This window comes from Alligator sinensis, unplaced genomic scaffold (assembly GCF_000455745.1).
Source record: "Alligator sinensis unplaced genomic scaffold, ASM45574v1 scaffold876_1, whole genome shotgun sequence".
Lineage (NCBI taxonomy): Eukaryota > Metazoa > Chordata > Crocodylia > Alligatoridae > Alligator > Alligator sinensis.
In genome coordinates, this window is record NW_005841938.1 from 236,588 (window position 1) to 247,989 (window position 11,402).

General features: G+C 47.1%; 2 protein-coding genes and 1 long non-coding RNA gene across 3 annotated transcripts in view; 2 read left to right on the forward strand and 1 right to left on the reverse strand.

Annotated features, from left to right (window-relative positions):
- Window positions 1–1,456: 1,456 nt before the first annotated feature.
- LOC102380808 (CMRF35-like molecule 6) lies at window positions 1,457–7,621 on the forward strand. Its single transcript, XM_025199182.1, has 4 exons — window positions 1,457–1,632; window positions 3,439–3,774; window positions 5,845–5,968; window positions 6,835–7,621. Exons 1-4 carry the CDS (start codon window positions 1,593–1,595, stop codon window positions 7,016–7,018), a joined length of 684 nt encoding a protein of 227 aa, XP_025054967.1. The 5' UTR covers window positions 1,457–1,592; the 3' UTR covers window positions 7,019–7,621.
- Window positions 7,622–9,063: 1,442 nt separating this feature from the next.
- The window catches only part of LOC112549600, a 38,147-nt gene continuing 35,808 nt past the window's right edge, over window positions 9,064–11,402 (reverse strand). The window contains exon 3 of the long non-coding RNA XR_003093091.1: window positions 9,064–9,112. This is a non-coding gene — a long non-coding RNA (uncharacterized LOC112549600). The remainder of the gene's footprint in view (window positions 9,113–11,402) is intronic.
- Window positions 10,628–11,402, forward strand: part of LOC112549599 (CMRF35-like molecule 6) — a 10,907-nt gene continuing 10,132 nt past the window's right edge. The window contains exon 1 of the mRNA XM_025199146.1: window positions 10,628–10,768. Within this exon, the coding sequence (XP_025054931.1) occupies window positions 10,729–10,768 (40 nt within the window). The 5' untranslated portion in view covers window positions 10,628–10,728. The remainder of the gene's footprint in view (window positions 10,769–11,402) is intronic.

Genomic DNA, 11,402 nt, shown 5'->3' on the forward strand with positions numbered 1-11,402 from the left:
TCCAGGGTGGGTGATTGTACCGCCTCTGGGAGGAAGTCTATTCCAGACCCTCGGCACTCGAATCATAAAGAAGTTTTTCCTTGCGTCCAATCTGAAGCCATCTTCAAGCAGTTTGTGTCCACTGTTTCTTGTCTTCCCCTGGGGAGCATTGGTGAACAGATGCTCCCGCAGGCCCTGATGTGCACCCCTAATATACTTATAGGCTGCCACCAAGTCCCCTCCGAGTCTTGTCTTCTCCAGGGTTATCTTTAGCCCTGACCTTTTTTTGTTGGTCACATGTTTGGATTTCAATGGAAACTTTTTTTTTTAATTTCAAAATTGCAACTTCCACTAGAAAAAAAATAGCAGACACATCTAAATAACACACCTGCAAATAATCCTGCCTTATGTATATACACGCATACACATACCTATACAGGGAATTAGACACACACACATATATATTACTCTGTAGCCTATATATCAAACCTTACTCTCTCTCTAAATCTGATTTAACTTTCTAAGGTTAAATCTGATCATTTAAGCTTAAGTTGGATATGGTCAACACAGTATGACTTATGGTACTGCTGCCCAAATGCCAGAGTTGGGGACCACTGATTTAATTGCTCACATCCTCAAAATAAGATTAGGTATGTTGGATCACACACAGCCAGACAGTAGCTTCATGTCTGGATCAGATCTCTCTTCCAATCTTAATGCAGTCCACAGTGGACTCAGATCTGTCTTCAATCTTAATGCAATCCACAGTGGATTCAGTGGATCAGACCTCTCTTCAATCTTAATGCAATCTTCAATCTTAATGCAATCCACAGTGGATTCAGGCTAATAACCACGCTTTCCCTAGAAAACGTCTATTAGTACCAATGTATTGATCAGCAACAAGACAGCCCTGATGGTAACAGAGCTGACAAATCTCTCATGCTGGATTCTGAATCCCCCTCCCCAAATGATCTTGAATGAAATGAGCTGTAATACCACCGCACGGTTTAGAAACCTGTGATCACCCTTTCACAGTGCTAAAGTCTGGAGATGTTTGCAGTTCTGCCAGAGGGGAACCTGCCCCCCGTGATCTTCCCCTATTGCACTGTCTCTACCAATGCCATAACCAGACAAACCCTTGTAAGAGAAGACCTGTTGCATTATATCAGATTCAAAGAGGACATGTATTTTCATTCAAATGCCTCTCTCATTCATAGTAACGTATCACCCAATCTGTAAGACAAAGGATCCAAGCCTGAACTTGTACAAGCAAAACACATCTCCCACCCCAGCCTATTTTCTTTGAAAACCTAGAATAAATTTCAGAGGAATCAGTGTAGGAACCTATTTACGTGATGACTCATTGTCCAGTGGCCTGTAGATAAGGGGAAGAAAATAACGGAAAAAGTGACAGAACAAAGTCAATTCAGTTCCACAAAAACACCAGAGGAGAAAACACTCTGCCAAAGGAAGCGAGGTGGCCAAAAGATTCAGCAACTCAAACCCAAGATTTTGTGTAAAACTGGCAAAAAAGAAAACGTCCAAAGTTATGGAGCTGCCTTGAAGCAAGTGCAGAAGGGAAACATCTGCATCCCACAAAAGGGCTCAGGACAATGAGGATTTCCTCACTTGTGGTTTGGATTCTTCTTCCAGGTGAGATTATCTTGGTTTCTTTGTCAATCAGTGGAAAGTTATGAGGCTGGCAGAGATTCCATGCCCTCAAAGTAGAGCCGGGAGAAAGCCTCAAAATAATCCCGAAGTGATGAAATGCTTCAACCTCCAGAGGGAATCAGCAGTACAGGAGGACAAGAATTGCTATTGCTCCATTGACAGCTGTCCAGAGAGCACATTTGCTTTCTTACAAAAGTTTTTACATGTATAATAGTGTAGCTAATATCTGCAGTGCTGCAGCTTGTGTTTTATGGATGAAGGCGGTGTATTTATGGTGGGTAAGGAAAAGCAGGATTTGACCGGTTCAAACAACTCCCTTCATTTTGTTGTCTATGCACATAAAAAGGGCCTAGTGCTCCATTGCTCAGAGTATCTGACTACACCTGACTGATCTGGATATTCATCTAAAATAGGGAAATTCACTGGATAAGTGTCAAAAAAGGCTCAAAGCCAAACTGTCTGAAAGTAAACTCAACACTAGGTGGAGATGAAGCCTTGGAGTTTTCGCAGAAAAAGGGAACAGATTGAGAAAACTGAGCATGAGCATGGAGAATGCATTAATGAAAGCCCTGGGGGACCCTTTGCTATGACAGCTGCTACCAGCTGCTGCAAGACCCACAGGACACCTCATCCCTACCAGCTTTGTTGACTTTTGTAGCTGCCCCAGCATGTTGGAGGTGAGCATTGCCTGGGGGCAGAGCTGTGCTCAAGCCAAGTGCCCTGGTAGCTGTGAGACCACAGCTGGGTGCATGTTGAGGCACCGCATTTTAGCACGAACCAGTCAGTGGTACTGGGGACAAAAACATGGGAGATCCCCAAAGCCAGTGAGTACTCTCCGCAGCCCCGTGCTGCCTGGCCCTCTCCACGTGGCTGCTGGGGGCAGTCAGCCCTTGCTGGCTGAGATACTGGGGTCAGTTTGATCATCAGAGCTCCTCAGCATCCAATGCTGGGCCTTTCACCTTAGTCTGGGAATGCATCTTCTCCACAAACTTTGACAACCACCTCCACCCCTACCTAGTTAGTTTGTCTTTCTTTCCATCTATGGAGAGCATGAGCACAGGGTCCTCTCCGGGGCACCTGCCACCACCGGCAAGGAGACTGCAATGAGATGGGCTTGAGGAGGAAGCCACCCAAACTCCCCTGCAGCCCTGCTTTCTTCCCTTGACATCTCCCAGCCCTAGCGGTGAGTGCCTGAGCTGCTCTTGCTCTCACGCTAGAGACAGACATTACACATAAACCAGTTTAAGTGAGCAGAAACTGGTTTAAACCTGGAACAGAACAGACATTCAGTGCGCATAAACCCATTTGAAAACAGCTGAAACCAGTTTGAGAGAAACCTGGTTGAAGGTAGCACGCTCGGGTGATTTGTATTTCCCTACTGGCTTTGTCATCTTTTTGGATTCACAATCCTAAACATCTGCTAATAAAATTCAATCTGATTTGGCTCAAACTGGTTTATGTGTCTCAGTCCCAACTGACACAGGAACAATTGCTCAGGAATATCTAAAGCCAGACACCACAGACTCAGACCTCTGCAGAAAAATCCCTTGATCAGTGCCTGGCATTACAGGGAAGAGGCTCAATTAGGGAAAAGTTTGTGGGGAAACAATTTCCAGCCAGCAATGCTATGTGAGAAATGAAGAAATCACTTCCTTCCCTGCAGGTTTGCACCAGTAATGAAAGCCCAGACCAGACAATCATGAAAGCTTGAGGGCTTCCACTGCTCCCCTAAGGTGCGAGGTGCATTTTCCTGTGGACAATAACCATGTGTCCCCTTCTCTTTTGCAGACTGCTGGGCAGTGACAGGCCCCACGCAAGTGAGCAGCCACTTGGGTGGATCAGTGTCTGTGTGCTGCAGCTATGAGATCGGCTACGAGACCTACCCCAAGTTCTGGTGCAGGTCAGGCTTCCTGCAGTGCTTCAATGGGCACATCATCGAAACTACAGGGTCTGAGGCCAACGTGAAGCAGGACAGAGTCTCCATCAAGGACAGTCACTCCCTGCTCACGTTCACCGTGACCCTGGAGAACCTCACCATGGGAGATGCAGGGTTTTATCACTGTGGACTAGTGCGGACACTGCTTCCTGATCCCAGACACTCTGTTGAACTGATTGTGTCCCCAGGTAAATCCTTGACCTTTTTTTTTTTTTGATGGGAAGAGGAGAATCAGGGCTTGGGAAGCAGTGGGCAGAGGAGGAAAGTGGAAGCATTCCCTAGCAATCAATGCTTGAATTAACCCAGGTGATCAGCACCTAAGTAAGCCTGCATTAAGTGAGCTACAGAGGAAAAGAAAGCCTGGTCGTTACAAGAATGAGCTACAGGTGAGCACAGAAGCTTTCATTAGATGCCACCCTAATGGATATCAGAGGAGAGGAGGAGATTTTGATGCATGGGGTGATGCCCAGATTATAAAGGGCTCCTCTAATCTAACTATGAAGAGCAATATACACCAGCCCCCTTTCCACAGCATCAAGAGTCACTTCACCTTGCAATAAGCCTCACTATCTTCCTAACCCTGCCTCCAGCCCTTTCCACCCAAAGCTTCTTGCACCCACCCCACAGGCAAAAACCCTTTGAATCATTCACAGCCACCAGGCTCCCTTTATATACCATGCCTAGTGGTCACATGGCTTCTCACTGGACTACAATTCCCAGATTCCTCAGAGAACTCAATATCCCAGCACACCTGCTCTTAAAGAAGGCAAGCTTCATCTATAGGGTGATGCCTTGCTAAAAAGAAAGCATTGATCTTTATATTAAGTGTGTTTGGTTACAGCATAGGTAACATGCAGTTTTAGATGTTTTCACAGCAGTTCCTTGCAAATCTGTCGAAAGTTTTCAAACTATCGTTACAATTCAAACAAGGTTAACTGAGCTTTTGTGCTCCTGGAGCGGACAGAGTACCCCAGAGTTACTAGAGATGAGAGCAGGGAAGTTGGCTGGAGTTGAGTTGGGTGGGGCTTTGAAAGTTCAAGCTTGATGTGAAAATGGGAACGCAGTTTCTTCTTCTTTCTGTTTCCCTGTAGTTTCAGAGAATATAGCAGGGTGGAAGGGATCTTGCCCCTCTAGGACAATCCCTTGTTTCATCACACTCAGCCCTTCAGCTGCCTGAGGCTGATGAAGAAGGAGAGAGCTCTTCTAGGCAAAGAGAAATGCTGGCTGCTGTCCAAGGGGGTGGTTTTAAACCAATATTGAAACTGCCTGCGTGGCCCCTAAAAGGACAGCACTGAGCTCTCTCCTGTATGAAAGGTGTGGGTACAGCTCCAGCCAAGTCCATGCATTTGTTACACTCATTAGCATCCTGCCTTCAATTAGTAAGTTCTAGGAAGGCTCCATCAAAGTCTACATGGGCATCTTCCTTCAAAATGCCTCCATCCCAATACAAAGCCTTTCTGTTCCTTGTGGTCGTGTCTGGTGGTCCCCTTAGAACAGGGGTTTTCAACCTTTTTTAAGGAGTGTACCCCCTCTGGTGGGTACCCCTCCAGGACTACCCCCTGGACTCGGGGGGGGGGTTTGCAATGGCTGGTCCAGAAGCTGGGGGGGGATCCCCCCAGCGGCCAGTCCGATGAGCGTGGGGAGGAGGTGCTGACGGCTGGCCAGATGCAAAGTGTGGCGGCATTAGTGCACTTCCCAAGTACCCCCACTTCTCTGCGCCACCTTCATGTACCCCCTGGGGCTTTCCCAAGTACCCCCAGGAGTACAAGTACCCCCGGTTGACAACCCCTGCCTTAAAGCTAGGCAGTGAGACCTTGCTCCTGACAGCAATTTAGGTGTCTAACTGGTTTTAATGGGAGCTGGGTGACTCGGTACTTCTGCAGCTTAAACCCTGAGGCCAGATATGCTGAGCCCCAGTGCAGTGCTTTAACCATTAGGCCACCCTTCCCCACGTAGGAAGGAAGTCAGTGGAAGTGAATGGAATGAGCTAAAGCACCGCCCTAATAGTTTGGAGGCTTTTACCAGTTGGCAACTCTCCCCCTCCGCCCCTTCCCTTTGGCCACCACTGCATGTACGTATATAAAGGCATAAGCCACAGAAAAGGAGGCAGAATTAGTTTATAGAGTGAAATCCCTAAATACACTGTAAGAGTCAAGCCCAGTCCATCCAGATGGGTCTACACTCCCTGGGAAACCAGTTACAGAGCTCAGGCTGGTGTTTCTTTATGTAAGACTGGATCTCTCTGTGTTTGTTTGCAGTCGTTCCTACCTCAGCCCCATGCAGAAAGTCAGTAAGTACAGCGCAGACTGGTGTTACTGCCAACAAATGCAGTGTCTTCCCCGCAAGCAGCGATCCAGTGCCCAGCAGAGACCCTCAAACACTGTAAGTCTCCAAGTGGGATTCGCTCTGACTGCGGTCATGGGCCAGGTCTAAGCTGCCTCCGCCGTTCCAGCCACCCCTATGGTGTTTCTACTGCATCTCTGCCCCTCCTTGCAGTGAACACTACAGATGGTTCCTATTCCACTTCAACCAGTTACAATCCAGGTGATCTGTCTGGTCCTGAGATCCAGGTCCTCAATGAAGCCTGGTCTGTGTTTTGTCACAGCCCAAAACATCCAAATGACCAGCACTGCACCTAGACTCCTGGCAGCCCCGAGCAAACTTGTAATATTGGGCCCCCCTTCACCAGAGATAATGATAATAAAAATCAGACAATGGGAGAAAAATACCATTTTAGGGCCCCCTTTCTGTCTGGGCCTTGGGCGGCCACCTGTGTCCAGCCCCGCAAATAACCATCACATTGGATGAGGTGTGAAGAAGTTTGAGGTGAGCTCAGAGAAGAGATCCCACAGGTTACAGAGAAGCAAAGTACATGCCCATCCCTGCAGACAAAGCCAGCACTGTTTTCCCTAAGAAAAACATGGAGCCTTGGAGGGGTTGGATTCATTTGTAGGGGAAAGGGAACTCTTGTTGCAGGGGAGCCCTGTGCAGGGATCTGTAGGGATCCAGGGATCCATAGGAATCCAGCCACCTCTGCTTCCAGAAGTCTGTATTCCCTGCATCTGTGGGATTGGTTGGTGGAACCCCGCCCCCGGGTGGGAAGATGCTGGGGCCTGTGTCCCCCTCCCCTGCAAAGAGACATGTTGTTCCCATTTTCTGCCTCTGATGCAGCAGATAGGGAATGTTTTTGGGGAGAGACCTGGTCTTCTCAACAGGGTTTTACAGTGTGTTTGATTCTTCTGATGCAGATCCCAGCCCACCAATATCCATTTCCTGCTCCTGGTCGGCCTGAAAGTCCCCATCTTCCTGTGCATGGCCTGCACAGTGGTCTGGGTGAGCAAGTGCTACAGAAGGAGAATTAGGGAGACAGCACAGGATAGACATGTTGAGAGCCTCCAACTTTCTCACGAGGGTGCGACACATTCAATCTAACTATGCTCAGCCTTCCCCCTGTGGAGCCAGATGTTTGTGTGAATGGGGACATCCTGGTCTATGGCCTCGATCAGAAACTCAGCTAACTACAGAAAGGAGCTGGCATGCATCGTGATGGCTATGGACAAGAAGCTATTCAGCATCAAGAGCTTCCCATCCAGTAACAAGCAGTTGTTTTGTTTGCCGTCACAGCCTCCACCCCAGCTCAGGACTGGACTGGGACCGGCAAAGGAGGCTGCAGCTGCCTGTGCATTCATGGTCCTGCATCAGTGCCTTCAGGGGCCACTGAGCACGGCTGAAGGTTTCAATGTATTCAAACACTACTTCAGAAGGACAAGACTAACCTCATCTTACAAGGGGAAAGGATGAACCCTGGGAGCTGCAGGAAACATAAGGTCCCAGAATTTACTGGGAAAGAGATTCATTTCTTTCCAGCAGTTTGATTTCACATCCTCCCATATGTATTGTACCTCTTTCTCCCCTAAATTAAACTCCTGAGAATGAATGAAGCATGCCAGAGACACAGGGCTGTGCAAAGGAGCCACCACCAGTGGTGAGGGATCAGCTCACTACCAATTTCTAAATGTGTCTTTTCAATAAAGCTCTCTCCTCACATCCTCCAGAGACAGAATTTCCTGGAGGGCTCAATGTGTGTTTGTCTGTTTGTCTGCAGATAGGTATCTAATCCTTTGCATTGACTGATACCAGGGAGAAAAATCCCTGTGGGCAAATTGTACTAGTTTGACAATTCACAGCTTTGCGAGTGTACTAAAGAGCCATGCAAAAATCTAGAACTCTTGATTGGTTCAGAAATGATAACTTTTATTAGACCAATTAGGAAATTGCCAAAAAAAATGATCTTTTTCTGCAAGCTTTTGGGCTCAAACATCCATCAGGCTCTGGGAAAATTAAAGATGGTAAAAGGTCCCCATAGGTAGGAAAACTTCATTTTTGCACAGAGGAACCTGGAGATGGAAATCTGTCCCTCAGGGTCCATGAGAGTGTCTTTGTGTGAGTTGTTCTGAGTTGTTCGTTGTTGTGTAGATCAGGTAGGATTCCTTCCCTGGAGGTGTCAGATGGCAAGCAGGGAGGTTAGAAATCTTTAGTGTTGTTCTGCAATGAAGTTTAAAATCCAAAATCAGCTAAAATGTGGCATCTTCCATGTTTCAGGGATGTACTTGGTCGCCGTGTTGGTCTGAAACCAAAAGAAATGCAAAGATCTAGACCTCTTGGTTCAGAAATGATATCTTGTATTAGACCAACTAGGAAATCACAAAAAAAAATCTTTTTCTGCAAGCTTTTGGTCTCAAACGCCCTTCATCAGCCAAGCGCTCAAGCTGAGTCCCATCCTCTATGGACTCAGAGCAGAGAGGTACCCCTGATACACACAAACACCCTGGGCATCATTCTAGTCCCTGGCTTTGATCTAAATGGTATCCCTTGCTGTCGGGGATGCTTCACATGATCATGCCCATATGCTTCTTATGGGAGAGTCAAATGAAGGGAGAGTGCCTGCTAGTATAATGCAGACACATGCACTCGGCTGCTATCCTCACACTTAGCTGTACCCAATTTCCAGAAGTCCAGCTGAGGCTACAGAGCGTTTGGGGAATGGTTGTGATTATACAGATGCCTTCACAGACAGACCAGCATCACAACTACACAGGAAGGGCTCCTCTTGTTACACTATCAAAAACTTCTGTAGCTTCAGAGGCGATGCAGAACTCAACTCCTCAAGACCCTACAGACCAAATTTCTCCATTGGACACTGGCAATCAGGTCTCATAGTAGAGATGATATCTTTGATTAGACCAAGATTTTTGCAAAAAAAAAAATTTTAATTGCAAGCTTTCAGGCACAAATACCTTTCTCCAGGCATTGGAGAAAAGATTGTAAAAGTTCTCCTGGGTAGAAATGAAAGTTCATATTTCCTAGGATTTCACAGAGGAGTCCATAGATGGAAAACTCCTCTGGGCAGACAGCTCATAGCTGGTGTGAAGCCCCTCACCTCCTGTGAGGATCTGTGATGATGCAAATTACCTTGAAACAAAGGCAGGCGCAGGATCTCAGGTTTCAGGTGCTCACCGTTGCTTCCTGCTTGGGAAAATATGAAGATTTCAGTTTTAAAAATCGGCTAAAATTCAATATCTTCCATGTGTCAGGTATCCAGGTTGTAGTTGTATTGGATATATTGGACACTGCCTTTTGCCATGACTGAATCAGACTTTGTTCCTCTAACTCTAAGCATTTTAACCCATTTCACTTCCAGTGCTGGGGAAAGAATTCAGGATTCCCACTCGATCACCAATATTGTACTGGTGGCTAGTAAATAGCTATGTAGTTCACTGGAAAATGTGTGTCAGATCGCCCCTGCAGCTCAAGAAACAAGGCTCTGCAGCAGGATGCTGAAGGCCCAGCGGTTTGAACTCTGTTTTTCACTTGTCTATACGGTGAGATTATGTGACTGAATGTATTGTCCACACTGCAGAGATCTCCCTGAGGTCGATTTTATCTTCTACAGTTAGAATAATGTGGACATCCTGTGTGAATCACCAAAACGCAGACATTTTTTTTTCAAAGGCACGAGTACACCACAACAGAGAGCCCTGCCTGTTAGTGAGTTTTAAAGAGGGATCAGATGAAACACAATCACAGACACACCACAGCCCCAGTCAGGAATAGTTTCAGCAGCGCGGTGCTTCCCCGACTCTCAGGCTGGCACTGTACCCCTTCTCCCTGGCTCTGCTGATCAAGACAATAGGATACAGTAAAAAATTAGGAAATCCCAGAGCAAAAACTACATTTAATGACAGTCAAAGTGGCAGCAGGACACATCCTGTCTCCACCACAAACCTGAAAACTATGCACAAAAGCAGAAATAGTAACAGTAGTAAAACACGAACTGGGATTTGAGCAATTCCTCCCCTTCTCTACAACACATGCCTGGGCTCCATAACACTTTCACTTTCCAGGCCACCACTTCCAGGTACCAGTTAGCAATCTTTTGCTTAGAAATGTCCATTCAAGCAGATTATTTTCTGTTTTGATTTTCCTAAAAGAAAACTCATAGCCTTTTTTGTTTCCCTATGAATAAATTGCTTTTTTGCTAAAACTCAATTCTCCAGAAAGAAAACTTTTAAAGATTTTCAACTGTAATCACAGGCAGAGTTAAAACTTGAGCTATGGTCAGTATTGGCCGGTTCATGTTTTGCCACTGTTACTTTTTCCAAGAACTCTGTTTTCTGCCAGGCAGGTTTGCTTCACAAGGCGGCAGGGAGTGACCCAAGAAGTGTCCAAGGCTGGACCTTTAAAAAATACTGGGGACATTTGTGTGTTTAAATGAAGCATTGTGCAAATCAACAGAAATAGCAGGGAAATCCTATTATTCCAGTGTGCCATTTTTCCACTGGACCCTAGGTTGTGTCATGTTTGCTTCACAAAGCAAAAAATCACCAACCAAACAAAAACACACAAAGGTTAAGGCAAAAGCCACTTCCCCTCCTTGCCCAGTGCTCAAGGAAATGACACAACAGAGAGACCAGGACCACATACATCACACAAACTAGTCAGTGAGCCTCAGAGTTGCACAGCAAAGACCTGAAGGAGAGGCAGTGGCTCAGTTCCTCAAAGACAGACAGAATAAAAGATCTTCCTGGGGAGAAAATCTGCTGAAATCAGTATCCCTCCGGCCTGCAGAGAGAAGCAGAGCAATGAGGATTTTCCTTATCCTGGCGTGGATGTCTTTTGCAGGTAAGACCAAAATGTGCTCTGCTTGGACCAAGAGAAACCCAGTTGGTGTTGCCTTTCTTCTGGGCAGAGCCGGCCAAACGGTGCCCTGGGCGAACTTGTATTTTGGTGACCCACCCAGGTCAGGAGGGAGGCTCCAAACTGGTGATTCGTGGCATTTTGCCTGCTTGCTTTGGGCACCTGCTTCCCTCCTATGGAGGGAGCTGAGTGGTTTATCCACGACAAAGTTTTTGCAGAGCATGGGTGGGTGGCAGACATTACTGCAGGTCGGTGCTTTACCCTGGTAGGTCCCCACACACTGCTGGATCCAGGAGGGGAGGATGGGAGAGTCCCAGGATCTCTCTCTCACTCACTCACTATGTTTTCTCGCTCAGCTTTTTTGGCAATGGCCTAGCAGGGATACAGGGGCCTCCAGCACCTGGTGTTCTGCAAACACATTTCTTCAGCAGGGCTGCTTGAAAGCCAGGCACCAGCTGGGCGTAACCAGGGGAAAGGACATTTGCTCCCTACAGAAAAGAGTCTGGTCCCTGGGTCAGGAATGGGAAGGGGAAGGAAAAAGTCCACTGGAGGGTGTCTCTGCCCTGGAGCTGGCAGTGCCTGGAGTTGCTGCCATCGCTGCAGCCAGCCCGGGGGCAGT